Here is a 16,254-nt window from a genome sequence, read left to right as displayed (position 1 = left end):
TGTACATCATGTATTAGAACTACTAAGACTAACAGTCCTATTATTCTTCATCTCACATACCTTTGTTCCTTTATTATTTCAATTATTAGTAAATACAAAATACATCTTACTGGCATAAAAATTCCTAAATTGGTTTCTTTGTACTTCATTCAGAACTCTAACTTTGAAGTGCACTCATGTATCTTTTAAAGATTTATTTACTTATTTGAGAGAAAGAGAGCGAGCACACAGCATGAGGGGCTGAAGGAAAGGAAGAGAAAATCTTAAGCAGACTTGGGGCTGAGTGAGGAGCCTGAGGTGGAGCTCACTCTCTTGACCCTGAGACCATACATAACCTGAGTAGAAAGGAGCTTATCTGACTGCATCACCCAGGCGCCCCTTATGTGTCTTGTATCTGTTAATGACATCACAAATATTGTGGTTAAGTATATTTTGGAAGTTAATCAGGGCATAGCTTTGAAAAACACAGTGATATGTTTACAGATCCAAATCATAATCCACATTTTTTCTTTTTTTGAGAAAGAGGGGAGGAGCAGAGGGAGAAGGCGAAATGCTTGCCTGGCTCATACTAAATGCTCAGTTAATACCGTTATTATTATTTCCGTATGATAGCTACCTAAAATTTGTGATTATTGAGATATAGCTACAAATGAACTAAAAATATAATTTGTATTTTATTTTTCCATTGGAAAGTATATCTTAAATTTTTTCTATTTTGCTAAATAGCCTTAAATGCTAAAAAATAATTTTGAGTCCCTTTTATAAGTAATAGAGACACCATAATTTAAGTACTACTCCATCATTGCAAATTGTTTAGCTTCCAGTTCTCTTTTTTACTGCATTGTAATAACTATTCACCTGAATGTTATACTCTTTTTCATGTATTAAGGTTTTTTTTTTTAGTGTGAATATATGGATTTATGGACGTAAGATTGTTGGCTGAAGTATCCACTTGATATTAGCCTGAAGAAAAATTAACTAAAAAATAAAAAAAAGAAAGAAAAATTAACTAAATAATGTTCAAGTTACATCTTTAAATTCCTATAATTGTTAAATTTTTCTATTAAAAATCATTCATTCACATTGCTTTTTGTAACTAGAAAGATTTAAGCATATCATAAGAAAACAATAGAACATAAGAAACTAATTAGTTAACGTTTTCCTTAAAAACTTTGTGTTTGCTGAATTGGTGTTTGTAGATAAAGAACAACATGAGGACATTACTTGGAAGTAACATGAGCGCACACAATGGTGTGCCCCTAAAAGTAAAGATAACAAGGAGGAAATTGGATTTTTAATTTCAGCTCCAGACTGTTGCACCTGTTTGATCACTTGGCAGAGCTGCCTTTCTGTGGTTGTTCAGGAGGCAAAGTGACTGATTGATCCAATCACACACCCCTGTTAACCCATTCTGCAGAGAACTTCTCATTTGTAGCCTTGATAGAGGAGTACTATACCTTTGAGAATTAAATGGCCCCAGTGTAGTGAAACCTAGATATAACGACGTGAGGCATTGATTAATTTCCTTCCTATTTAATGGAAGGCTGCTTTTCCAGTATTTTACTCACCTGGATAGATCGAAATCTGTAATAAGCCAACCTGTCATAAGTCAGAGAGTCTATGAGGAAGCCATACTGATTATGCTCTTCTCTGAATTTCAGTATAAAGAACGTAACTCCCAAGGTAGGAGACCCTGAAACCCGCAAAGCTATTCGCCGTGCCTTCGATGTGTGGCAGAATGTGACTCCTCTGACATTTGAAGAAGTTCCTTACAGCGAATTGGAAAATGGCAAACGTGACGTGGATATAACCATCATCTTCGCGTCTGGTTTTCATGGAGACAGTTCTCCCTTCGACGGAGAGGGAGGGTTTTTGGCACATGCCTACTTCCCTGGACCAGGAATTGGGGGAGATACTCATTTTGACTCCGATGAGCCATGGACACTAGGCAATCCTAATCACGATGGTAAGTGCATAGCCTTTTTTCGTTGCAGTTAGTTCTGTTTTTATTTTTACTTTTGGAATGCTCAGATGATTTACTGATTTGCTGGCGTCTAAGGTGTTGATTCTAAGTTTGTTTTTAAAACGAGAAAGCACCTGGGAGGCTTTTTGATAACATTTTAGAATAGGAATTTGTATGGGTCAGTAGACAATACTCAGTTTTCATATGGTCTGTTGCTTAGAGATTAGAACTTTATTTTGTGTTCTGCACATAAAGTGAATTTTGTTTTCTATAAAATGTCACATAAAAGACTTCATCGTACTTTAAGTCATGGAACATGCTCAAGGAGACTCTGCTGTTTTTTTCTAAACTATATTGCAGTGTTTCTACTTGAGACTTAACCTGATTGACATTTGTGGTATAGCTTCTGCCGACTTTTCCTATTCTTTTCTTTTCTATTGTCACCTTTCTAGTTTGTAAAATATTGCTCCTTTTCTTTCATCCTTATTTCCATTTTCTTAGTCTCCCAATATGATATGACTACATAATTTATTATTTTTATATTATCTTTATTTTTATCAGAAAACACTTCTTGTATTCACTTCAGCAGCACATACACTAAAAAAAAAAAAAAAAAACACTTTTTGCAAATCTATTCAGACAAATCTATCAGGTTTCTAAGCCGTATAATTATTCTGATATGCAAAAATAAATTTAAACAACTTGATAACTAAAAGAATAGTTACCTCATATAAGAAACATGTGTTACTTCCTAGACAACAATCCATACTTCAGTTTTATGTTTAAAAAAATTTCACATAATTATAGGATCCTAGAGTTAGAAGATTTCTAAGCAGCCACCTCTTGCAATTCTTGTAATCAAGACTTAATTTTTTTTTAATTTTTATTTATTTATGATAGTCACACAGAGAGAGAGAGACAGAGACATAGAGGGAGAAGCAGGATCCATGCACCGGGAACGCGACGTGGGATTCGATCCCGGGTCTCCGGGATCGCGCCCTGGGCCAAAGGCAGGCGCTAAACCACTGCGCCACCCAGGGATCCCAAGACTTAAATATTTTTCTTCCTCATCGTAGTAGAATGTTGAAAATACAGCATGTATTGTTTTAATGACAGCTGATCAGCTAATAAAACTCTCAGTTCCTCCTTGATGAGTTAAATCCAGCCATCAAATTAAGCTTTGTTAGTTCATCAGAAAGTTTAGTTGGCTGGATAAGTATAATAGCCTTGCATTGTGAGAATGCATAGAGTTCAAACATATTATGGTTAGAATGAAATAAACTGAGTTAAACTTAAAAGAACACCAATTTTCAAAAAAGGAAAATATAATAAGTAACTGTTCCTGTTTTTCAAAAGAAGATAAAATATCTAGTATTAAATAAAATGGCCTTTTGCATTGTTATTAATAGATATATTGACTATTAAATTATGACTTCATTTTTTAAGAGCTAATTTGGAGACAAATGGCAAGTATGTTGGGAGATTTCACTATATAGTAGTGGAATGAAAACCAAAAACTCTGAAGTTCAATTCCTGGCCAACTGATCATTAGCTCAAGAAGCCTCTACCATGCTGTATACTTATTTTCTCTATATATGTTGTATTGCAAGGCTGGAACATTGCAAGTAGAGGTACTTACTATTTAGACATGTTTAACCTATTCTATGCATTAGCATCCAATAATAAAATATCTGCCATCTGATAGGCCCACACAGGTTTGATACATAAATTATTTAAAATTAAATGTGTTTATCTTATTAAAAAAAATTATTATTAAGTGGGCTCCACACCTAGCATGGTGCTTGAATTCATGACCCTGAGATAAAGAGCTGAGGTCAAGAGTCAGATGCTCAACTGACACAGCCATCTAAGCGCCCCTATTTTATTTTTTTAATAAATTTTACTTGTTTATTTGAGAGAAAGAGCACAAGCAGGAGAGAGGAGCAGAGAGAAAAGGAGAAGCAGACTCCTTGCTAAACAGGGAGCCTGATGCAGGGCTCGATCCCAGGGTCCTGAGAGTGTGACTTGAGCCAAAGGCAGATGCTTACCTGACTGAGCCACCCAGGCGCCCCACCCTCATCTTATTTTTATCAAAATTACTTAGGCATTCTGATGAAGTAGTTCAGACATCTTTAAGTCAATTGTTAATATAAATGTTTGCATTCTAAGTGATTGAGGAGAAGAGCACTTATAATGGTAGAATTTTGCTGATGGAGGCAACACTGCATTTGCTTCTGTGAAAAGACTTCTAAAATTCTAAACAGAGAAAATTATAGTTTATTCCAGTAATTATAATTCCAAATCATATTTTATTCTAATAATAGATCTGATTGTTAAGGCTACTTTAAATCTGTAGCTTTGAAGTCGTGTTAATTTGGGTGATGGTGCCTATCAAATGGCCTATATTATCTTTCAAAATATTGAAATCCTTAAGAAAGCTGCACAGATTTTTTTAGATGTATTTTCTATTAGTTGCATTTTTTAGTCATCAGCAAGTACTTTGTGAATATAAAAAACTTTAAGAAAAAATATTTAGGAACATTTGAGATGACATAGGAAATGAGAATGTTTAAATGTGATTGGTGTTATGAACGCTCGTGTGTTTGCAGGACTTAAGAGGTTTTCCAGGAATATGTATGTGGAATAGAATTGAAATAGAACATATGAACTAAAGATATGCAATCATGTCAATGGGCTTTTGACTCAGATTATGTATTAATACATTTGATTACCTCCTACTTTACACTGTAGAAGTATAATGTTTGTACATGGGCATACTATTAAACAAAACAAATTGTTTAATATCTAGTATTTCATTTGTAAGAAAATATTTCTTTACTGATCTTATAAACATATCTTTTACTTTCGAGTGAGCTTAAAGAAAATGACTACAAAATAATAGGGTTTCAGAATTGTAGGGGATTAGAGAGAAGTTAACTGTCTGTTCAAGATGTAATACCACAGAGATTTACTGCTTAATTGAAATTCAGACTTTTAACTAGCAACAGCAGGGCAGCGAGGGTGGTGTCATGCTGAAGTATTGATCATTTATCAAAAGAACAGCCTCTGGCTTTGCTGTGGTCCTGGAGAATGTGGGGGAGAATGAATGCATTTGTACATCCTAGTTTCTGACTGTCTGTAAGGTAATCTTTTTGTATTACATATATATATATATACAAGGGACAATCCTGACACCTTCCTTGATAAACTTTTTCTTTTCTTTGCTCCAGTCCTGAGATGCCCCAAGCTTACTTAACTGAAAAATGCTCTTTCTTCCCTAGTCACAGCTCTTAAGCACCTAGAAAACAGAGCAGCTTGATAATTTAGCAAAAATGCAAATGAAAGAGCCTCTTGATAAGTACCCAGCTCATTTTCCACAGCATATTGCTCAGCTAATGAAGGCAATTTGAATTCTATCTACCTCAAAAGAGATAAACAGTGTCTTAGGTTGCCAGTAACCTTTAATTCATTGTTATCCACTTTCCTATCAATTTGCTTTTAGTCATGATACCTTTCAAAAACTCAAGCGAAAACCCATTAAGTAAATTACACAATAATTACATTAAAATAAATAAATAAATACACCACACACACACACACACACAAACACACACACACACACACACTCCCCTACCTAGTAAAAATAATGCTACTTTCTCCAAGAGGTGTCCCCCCACCACATGGAGTGGATAAGCAAAGCATGTCCATAATAATTCTAAATAGAAAATGTTACTGTAGTATGTGGTCTTTGAAAAGTGTACATGCCTGAATGTGAGTTGGAAAATTTTACTCTAGCAAAATGTTAAGATTCATTTTGAGCATCGTTACTGTATTGTTTCCTTGGCGACAGTCTATAAAGTTTAAATGGCACTATCAATGCAAGCACAAACTTACCACAAAGTTTCTTCCTAATTACACAGGTATGTACCGTAGTAATAGAATTTCAAACTGATCGTCTCTAAGCAAAAAGGGGTACCTACTAAAATATTATCTAAAACTACAACAGAGAAATATCTAGAGGCGAGTCTTACTGGACCGTGTAGTTGCGATTCTGTTAACAAGAAAAATGCATTGCATTGTCTGTGTTTATTATCAGAAAAGTCAGTGCCTGAAGTGAGAAGATGGTCAGGAGGTGCACAGGGCTGTTGTGGCCATCTGTCTAAAAACCACGGAGAGAGAAATGATGATAAAAATTTTAGCAAGATGCCCAGACCCTGAAATCTGTTGCATCGCTGTGATGGTTCATGTCTACTTGACTGGACTAAAGGGTACATGTATAGCTAATAGAATAGGATTTCTGGATGTGCCTATGAGGGTGTTTCTGGAAGAGATTAGCGTTTGAGTCAGTAGACTGAGTAAGGAAGATCCTCCCTCACCATTGCGGGCAGGCATCATCCAATCCATTGAGGGCCCAAATAGGAAAAAAAAAAAAGAGGAAGGGGGAATTTTCTGTCTCTTCTTGAGCTAAGGTACACACCTTTTCCTGCCCTTAGACACCAGAACTCGCGGCTCTTGGGTTTTCAGTTTCTGACTGGATTATACCATTGGCTTTCCAGGTTCTCCATCTTGCAGATGTCAGATCCTGAGACTTCTCAGCCTCCATAACCTTTTGAGCTAATTCGTATAACAAATCTCTTCTTCTATATCTGTATATATCCTGTTGGTTCTGTTTCTCTGGAGAATCCTGGCTAACATGACCATTAAGTGTGAAGCAGTCAGATTCTGCATATAAGCCAACTCATTCTTCAAATAAGCCTAGTTTCAGTTAAAAATCTTCAGGATGTGATGCCTGAGTCAATGGACTTGATTTATGTCAACTGGGGAGGGTTAACTTTCTGGAGGAGATATTTTGTCGTTGGCACACTAGAGGTGTGCTGGTGCCAAAAAGTAAGCTTAGGCCTTAACCAGCTGTGTGCCATCTCCCAGCTTTTTCTGCTCATTCTGCAACTGTAACTGCTATCTAATATTTTTCTGATGCTTACAGGATTTTGACTTTGATCTTTGAGGACAGGAAAAGTTGGATGCCAAACAGATATTTACCAAGAGGCCTGGAAGTGCTATATAGTCTGCAGGCAGAGTGTCCAGATCAATCTTTCATGTACTTCCTGAAGATAAGGGAATGACTTGATATAACTAGGCAGCCAAGGACCTTAACCCATCTTTAAAACCAGAGTACTCATTGAGATTTTAAGATCTAAAAATATTAGCTCCCTTCCACATAGTTCTTACCTTACCATGTTTTACCCAAACTTGGAAGCTCGCTCTCGCAAATTGACTTGGCTTTCAAAACTATAATAGAGGTATTTTTTGAAATATGTGAGTGTTTTTGAAAACATGACTTCTTTCCTTCTGACTTCTTTCCTGGAATAAACTTAATTTCACTGAGTTTATTTTATTTCAGTACACGGGTGACTTTAATACGCTTGAGTTTTTCAAAATCTCTCAATTACATTGCTTCACATGATTACTATGCAGCGTCTACTTATTTATTAGATCTGTGTGTGCCGTTAGAGAAAAGCAAATGAATTGGGATCATCACACTCAATACGTTTCCTTCTATCAGATTTAATGAAATAAATAGATGGATCATGAACACTAAAATATACAGAATATAGAAGTCTTAATAAATGAAACCAATAAGACCAGAGATTTCAGTGGCTTAACACACTAGAGTTTTCTTTTTGCTCATGTGGTAGGGGGGCAGAGGACTATCCACTCACTCAGTCTGAGACCCAGAAAACTTGAGGTCAGCTATCAGCAACACATGATTTCCAGAGTTGACTTGAGCATTAACGTCCAGACAATGGCTGGGAGAACTGAGATAGATTTGCTCACGGAGTGGTGTTATGTGCCAGACCTGCAAGTGGCAAATAATATTCCTGACAAGTTCCACTAACTAGAATTCAATTCCATGGCCACACCTAATCTCAAAAAAGGTTGAAGAAAGGTGATGGGTTTGATGAGCAACTAGTCGGTGTCTGCTTCCTACCAATACGTTAGGAAGTAAAAACAATATTAGTTTGACATTGAGATACACTCTGCATCTGTGAATTGGTTTTTTAACCATAATTTGCCTTAATACAGGTTTTGACCTATTGACCATTATTTAGCTTCTGTTATTCCTTTCCCTATATAGTATATTTGTAGGAATTTTCTTTGAAATTCATCTTCATATAGGTTACTTATCTTAAACTTAGGTGGTCATCGACAAGGCAAAATGTAGTAGAAATTTCAAATTTAGCCATTAGTTTAGCAATATAAAAAATTAATGTCTGAGTTTTTGAGAAAATCCAATTGTTAAAATTAATAGTTTTATAGTTGTTATTGTCTAAATTATTAAGTTAAGTAATTAATCTCCACCTTAGTTTTGTGCAATTACTTTTTGCAGAATTACAGCCATACCATTACAAAACCTGGCCTAGTAGGCATATTACCACTTTAATAATTTCCTTTCAGTTTAAGCACAACAAAACTTTCTACTTAATTATTCTCACATTTAATTTATAATGTGATTCTTTATTTGAAATCAAATGTTGCCATAACTCACCTCCTCCCCAGTGTATTGATTGCAAATCAGGGAAGCAGCAGAAATAGCTCTTGATGCAATCCACAGTGGAAATCGCAGTTTGTCATTGATTTAATGCATCAGAGAACAAGACCACTATGGGCTTCGAGGAAGGTTGCACCTCTCTTGGCTATAATAGTTGCATGTGTACTGAGACATGGAAATTGACCTAAGATCATGGGAAATCAAGAACCCAAGAAAATAAAGAAATCAAGAAGTAATTAAAAACTTCTTGGGGCAGCTAGGTGGCTCAGTCAGTTGAGCATCTGTCTCTTGATTTTGGCTCAGATCATGATCTCAGGGTTGGGAGATTGAGCCCAGTGTGGAGCTTGCTTGGGATTCTCTCTTTCCCTCTGCCCTTCCCCCCTCCCTCATCCTGCACCTGCTCTCTCTCTCTCTCTCTCTCTCTCTGTCTCTGTCTCTCTCTCTCAAAAAAGACACAAAAACAAGAAAACCCTCACCTCTCTGCTGGTTTATCATCAGTCTCGTTCCAAAGGTCATAAAGCCAAATTTAACTGAGCGTTTAGCATGTCTCAGATACTATTTTAAATTCATTGTATGTTCTTAATTCATTTATTCCTCACCACAAACTTATAAAGTAGTTAGTGGAATTGCTTCCAGGAAGTTAGCAATTGCAGAAGAATTGCACAGAAAGTTTGGTAACTGGCCAAAGATTACCTAGTTGGTAACAACAAAATGAAAACATTAAAACAATACTAAAGAACTAGAGAAAGGGAGGATCTGTTTGAAGACTCAGGAGAAAAGCCTATCCCTGAAAATGTTTTATCAAGTGAACCAAAACAACAATATTGGAAACAACTCTGAATACCCCTAAAGGCTGTCTATGGAACAGGAAAAGAAAAACCTATTAATACTGTAAAAATGTAGTCTGTCGTGTGGAAGGAAATCTTGGTAAGTATTTTGAGAAGAGCATGATGAGATCAAAGGATGTGAAATTCAGGGATAGATAGAGAAGACCTGGGAGGTAGCTCCACTTTAAGAATTATGGATTCTCCCAAGAGAGGGGAGAGTGGGAAATTCACGCAAAAGCAACCTGTAAACACATAATAGCAAAATGTCTTGTTCTAAAATAAGAGAGATAATAATAAATGCAATTCAAGGTCATTGCATTCATTGCAAAATTTACAAAATCAGATCCATAAATAAATCTATCCTACAAGTAAACAAAAAGATTCTATCAAGCATGGCACTATTTATCTCATTTGAGGTAGACAGATTTCAAAAATTGTGGGAGTTCTGTGTACATCAATGGCATCATCTCTGGCCTCTGTCCATAAAAGCCAGTAGAAACCCCAACTGTAATCAACCAAATATTTCTTCCAACCAAAAATGTCTCATCTTTGTCAACTGACCACTTGGGGCAAAATCACCCTTGCCCGAGAACCACTGGTCTAGATGACAGGATAAATGCAGAAATAGTAGTAAGAGCTAAAATGAGGAAGGTTGGTGTTTATCTAATTTGTTGAAATTATTTAGTGACATGTTAATGAGATTGATTTCTCTTATGGCCCATAATAATTCACTAAACTCTTTTGAACCAGGGTATAAAATGATCATACCCATGATTTAGGAAATTTTATTCAGGTTGCAGAATATAAAGTATCTCAGAAGGAGGGAGATAGGAAGAGCTGAGTATGCATCTGTTCAGGATTAATTTCTCTATTGCAATTGTGCAGCCTCTTTTCGGTATTATCTCCTATAACTATATCATTTAAGTCAAAATATGTATTAGAGAATTACAGAATATTAAAAATGGGATAGTACAAAAAAGTAAAAGAAAATAAAAATGGGATAGTGTTTGAAAACACATTACAGGCAAAGGTAGATTTTATTAAAATGAGAACGTGTAATTTTATGTAAGGAACAATTATATGTAAGGAACAATTTAATTTTTAACTGCAAACTTTGGCTTTTCCAAATGTAAAAATTCTGGTGATTCCATCCAATCCAAGAGCAAGAGCCTTTGGTTACTTCTTTGTGGCAATTCTAGTTCAAATTCATTAAAGTCATTATTTACAGTTGTTTTTTTTTTTTAATTCTGATCAGAATCTCAAACTATGCCTTGAATACATTTAATTTTAAATTTGCTCCCACATAAAAGTAAATATTTGTTTCTGCTTGAACACTGAGGTATTCAATTTCAGAGTTAGAAAAGTCATCTCAAGTAGCATATTATTATGTAAAAATTTTCAGAATAATAACTTATCTCCTATTTACTGCAGCTTATTTTTACACATATGAAATGGGACTTCATTCTAAGATTATTCCTTATTATATTAATCTGTAGTTTGTAAAAAATGCCCAGGCTAAATTCCCTTTTCTCTGTTTTTTATTTAATCTCAAGTTTTTAAGCCAAACATTATCAGTTTTTTTTTTCTATTTTATAGCATAAGTTTTCAAATTGTGTGTGTGTGTGAGGGGTACATTCAGACTATTTTCTTAGAGCAAAATTGGCGCTTTGTTAGAACTTTCCTCCACTTGCCAAGATTTACTTTTTTAGAGACACCTTATCCTTTTAATTTTATTATTAAATGATGCATATTGGATAAAATAAGAGATCCAGAAAACTGATACTCATTTAGTTCTAGTAGATCTACTCATCTAGGACAGTGCCAAAGAAGGAAATACTAACAAGAAAATACATGTTTATGGCGTATTAAACACATTTTTACGATTACATGTTAAACAAGTGGCAAATAACCCCAGTTTAAAATAAAAGGTTTTTTTTTTTTTTACCTAATAAAACTTTTCATTAGAGTCCTGTTCGAGAATGATTTTATCAACAAAAATTTTAGCGAGATGAGTGGTATTAATGTTTTCTACCTAACAGAAACATACAGAGGAAATGTTCGCTTCTCTTTTGCAATTTATTTCTTTGCAGGGTGATCCCGAAAAATTAAATTCGTTGTAACATTGAAACCTTTACACTTCCAACCTAATTCCCTTGACTTAACAGATAACCATGCATCTTATATTGAAATCGGTTTGTGTAATTTTATTCACACTTCTCCTTTCTCCCTCTTCTTTGAGTTTTACTCCTTGTTTCTTACTGAATTTCTGCCCCTGGGGAAAAATGGCTACATTTTATGTCCACCACCCCCTCCAACATGAAGCCCTACTCAGTCCTCAAGACCCTGGCCTTTGGGGTGCCTGGGTGGCTCAGTAGGTTAAGAGTGGGACTCCGTTGCTGTTCAGTTCATGATCTCAGGGTGGTGATAGCCATCCCGAGTCGGGTCAGGCCCTGCACTGGGCATGGAGCCTGCTTGAGATCTTCTTCCTCCCTCTCCCTCTGCCCCCCGCCCCCCCCAAAACAAACAAAAAAGACCCTTCCTTTATTTAATCAGCCTACTGCTCTTTGTCCTAATCAGTTCCTCCTTTACTTGTAACTTCTTGGTCCACAAAATATATAGCACATTTTCTTTACTATTTTAAAAATAGTGAATTCTTATGAATTAAATGAAATCAAAACTAGAAATAGGTATATCTTACTAAATCAATTTCCAGACAGAATAGATCATACATTTTTCATTTGCTTAATATATTTAAAATAATCATTTCAGTCAAATAATAGAAGGACTTCAAGTAGAACTCTTTGCACTTCAGCCTGAGGTCAGTTGGCCCAAGTCACCAGGAGGAAATCAGAGAATCTTTCAGGAAGTTTTCAGAAAGAGTTCCCTTTACCTATGTTATTATCAACTCATGTGAGTCAAGTCAGACTAACCTAACTCCCCCTGATTTATGTTCAACTCTGATAATATCCATTCCTAAATATTATCTCTTTGATACTGGGGACTGGGGGAGGTTTTGGGTCCTGAGACCTCAGCCACCACACCAGCTGGTGCCAGGTTCTTGACTTCATCATGAGAAAGAATTCAAGGACGAGTCAGAATAAAGTATAGCAGCAGAATCTTTATTGCAAAACAAAAGTACACACTCCAAAGGGAAGGGAGTGCGGGCACACTCGGAGGATCTGGGTCAGGAAGGGTAGATGAGGTGGGGGGTGCTTTCATCTTTTATGGGCAGTTATAATCAAGGGGTGGAATATACATGTGATAGGATTCTAAAAACTAGGCAGAGATTTCCAGGAACTCCAATGTCATTGCACATGCTCTATGCAAGGTACCCTGCACAGCACAGTCTGATTTTTCTCTGGCACATGTACTCTGAATGTGCGATTGGTCCTCTGGCGCCTCTGGTGGAAGGATCATCTGCCACCATTTGTCAGCTAACAGGGTCGTTGTGCGCACACCTGCTGTGGGCTCCACCGACAGGATGCTTATGGCCCTGAGAAAACACAGAGCTAGCCCAGGGTTTAGTCAGTTGTCAAACCTTCTGTCAGTTGTCAGACTCCGTTCTCCCTCTTTTGTTCTCATGCAATTACCCAGCCTTTTCCTAGTCTGCCTGCCTCATCTCCAAGTCAAGACAGATGCATATATAATGATACGAAGAAGGCTATCAGTATCATCACACCCTTTCCTCATGTTGAATGTTCTGTTCATCTCTATTCAGGACCCCAGGAGTTTATACTTAGAATATATGCATGACCTTTGGTGTCAGTAGATCATCTCAAATGATAAGGTTCAAAATAGCGTATCTTAAATAAAGAACTCTTCATCATTTTTTTTTGAAGCAGCTTTAACTTTTTCTTTATTTTCATGGCACTGATCTAGGAGCAACCACACTTCCTCCTCCAAGGGTCCTAGTGACATTGACTTACCTAGATTGTTTTCATTTAAGATGATGCAGTCGGCTTCCTGCTTTGCTGTTCTTAGATTTGACTCAGTGGGTTCCATCAAATCCTTTCGTCTTCATAAGTATTAATATAAGCATATACCCGCTCTGCAATAGCTATATACCTGCGTATCTTACACATAAAGAGCAAAATGCTTATTAACCTTCAGATAAAGAAAGACTATAGTTCTCAATGCCCATATCATGGCTGTTAACAATAGACCAATTAAGGTATCATTTCTACCATGTTTAGCGATCTCTTAAACTTAACTAAGCTTTTCTTTCTCTATTTCTAATACAGGCAGAGGATGGTGGCTAAAAAGGTTATAACAACTATTGGAACATATTAAACGTGTCAGTACACCTACTTCAATGCCTGGCACATAATAAATATCAAAATAAATACCAAAACAATAGTTTCCTTCCTGATAGCGACAGTGTTGACTGCATATTTGATTTACTGTTGAACCCATAATTTCTAATAACTCTTTAGCTGTGATATCGCTTATAATATGATTAATCGTGTGTATGAATTCCTAGCATGACATTTAATAAAATCCAGAAGTTAGAAAGAAAATAATTGAAGTCATCTTCAACACTTCCACTCAAAGACAACCATTGCAAGGTCTTAGAGATTTAATATCCTAATGTATTGATTTCTAAGTGAAGTAGATGTAAACCTGGACAGATATATATACAATTATTATATTATACATGATTTTAAAGTATTTAGTTTTCACTATACATTAATTGCCCTTACTTTTCCTAAACTCACTAAAACGTCTTCAATATAGCCCAGTATCCTGCTGTATAAATTGAATATAATTTATAGAGATTATACCAATGGACAGAAATTAAGGTTATTTTCAATTTTAGCTGTTCGTTACAATGAACATGTTTTTGCATACATTTTTGCTGACACTAGCTATTGATTTATTTTTCCTAGTTATTTCTCAGGAACAGACACATAATTATTTGGCCAAGAAAACAAACTTTTTAAAAGAACTTGATATGTTATGAGGTTCTTTTTAAAATGCAGAACCAGTTTACACTTCTACCAGTAGTTCAATACAGCCTATTAAAGATGAGCACAACAATTAACTATGATACAGTGGTAAAAATAATAATAAAAGGCAAATAATATTAGTATGTTCTAGTTGTTAAACACTGTTAGGTGCTGTAGATGAATTTTCCTTTAGTCCTCACTGCAGCTCTGTTACGTAGATTCCGCTCTCGTCCCAGCAATACAGATGGGGAAAGTGAAATACAAAGGGTTAAGTGATGTGTCCAATGTCATAGTTTATAGGTGGGGATCCAGGCCATTTGCCCACATAGGATAACTGCACAGCATGCAAATTCAAGCCCCCAAAGCTACCTACCTGACTGTATGTTACAGTTACAGTCTATTGACAGTCTACAGTCTGCCAATTTTCATCTTGACCAATTTGAATAGATGAGAGTTTAATTTCACTCATTTACATATTTTGTTAATTTATTGGAACATATATGTTAACTGATTGGCACATATATTTGTATGTTACTCACTTGTATGTGTTTTGTGAGTGTTCCCTAGCTTTTTCTCACCCTTGTTTTCTTGGACTATTCTACTAAATGATTTTCATTAATTTGTTGGAGTCTTTCAGTAGAAAGGATATTGATCGTTTATCTCATTTTCTCCCACTTGCTCATTTTTAGGAAGTAGGAAAGAGCAAAACTGCCTTCTTTCATGAAGAAGAATAAGGAGGCTACTACCTCTATTTGGCTTGCCTATGGGAAATGTCCTTCCTTTATTTGGGTACCAGGTGGACAGTCATAGGTTATTTCTCTATTGTTGTACTACATTTTTTCTGTTTCATCACAGATATTTTATTGATAACTTGGATGAGGCCGGTGTTACTATTTGATCTCAGTGATATTTTAACTTTGGTGACTTTTCAAATGGTACATCCTTTTGTCTTTTGGAGTCTAAAAATTCCCCCTATTGTAATAGGCAACATTTCCTCATTTCTTCAAGAATAGAATGTGGTTTAGCAGACAGGATTTTATCCATTTTCTTTTTTTTAATTTTCGATGTGAAATAATTGGTTTTCTGAGTTCTTGTAGGCAGCAGTGCTTTCTAATCAAAATGTTATGAAATGCACTCAGTAAGGTTATTAAGACTTTAGCAAAATATATAAAAACACCATAAAGAACTTTGTTATATATTTAGAATCTTACAAAGAACCTAATTCAGTAGAATTGTATTCATGTCAACAGTGGAAACCAGATTAATTTTATCTTTCCAGTTTCCATAATTGGATAAATTATAATTTGAGTTTAAGGCACATGTAGCTGTTGGGATGCTTTTAAAGTGTGTCTACAAATTCTTTGATATTTATTCCTTTGAACCATAGAGCTTAATTCTTCTCTCAACGAACATGGGCCGTGTAGGTGAATCACTTCTAATGATTAGAATGTGGTGGAAGTGATGCTATGTCACTTCTAAGTCTAGGACATAAAAAGGGTACAACTGCTGCCTGGCACTAGTGATTCCCCCCTTCCCTTCCTCCCTCTTTTTCTTCTTATTCTTTCTCAAGACATTTGCCTGTAGAGTTTGTTTTATAGGAACCCAGGCCATATGGAGAGACCCAGTGGTCCAGGTGGACCTCCACCAGTAACCAACACTAATTTGCAAGTTCTGTGAGTGAGCCACTTCAGCTAACTTTTCAGGAGGATACAGATCCAGCATACATGTAATCAAAACCTCATGAGAGACACTAGGGCACCACTCCCCAGCCAAGCTTCTTACAAACTTGTGACCAACAAAATCCGTGAGAGGCAATGAATGATTATTGTTGTTTAAATGCCCTCCAGTTTGTGGAGATCAGTGTTACAGCACAAAACAATGAACACAACTTTATGGCAAGGCCGAGAAGAACATTTATGAAACTACCTAGAAAATTCGAAACAAAAACAGAGCAATATTTTATGGATA

General features: G+C 35.9%; 1 protein-coding gene across 1 annotated transcript in view; it reads left to right on the top strand.

Annotated features, from left to right (window-relative positions):
* The window catches only part of MMP16 (matrix metallopeptidase 16), a 291,287-nt gene that overhangs the window by 163,921 nt on the left and 111,112 nt on the right, over positions 1–16,254 (top strand). Inside the window, exon 4 of the mRNA XM_025433473.3 lies at positions 1,662–1,966. Coding sequence (XP_025289258.1) covers positions 1,662–1,966 — 305 coding nt within the window. The remainder of the gene's footprint in view (positions 1–1,661; positions 1,967–16,254) is intronic.

The sequence above is a fragment of the Canis lupus genome, chromosome 29, assembly GCF_003254725.2.
Source record: "Canis lupus dingo isolate Sandy chromosome 29, ASM325472v2, whole genome shotgun sequence".
Classification (NCBI taxonomy): domain Eukaryota; kingdom Metazoa; phylum Chordata; class Mammalia; order Carnivora; family Canidae; genus Canis; species Canis lupus.
Note: the sequence above shows the minus strand (reverse complement) of the source record. Positions and strands in the feature narration are given on the sequence as shown.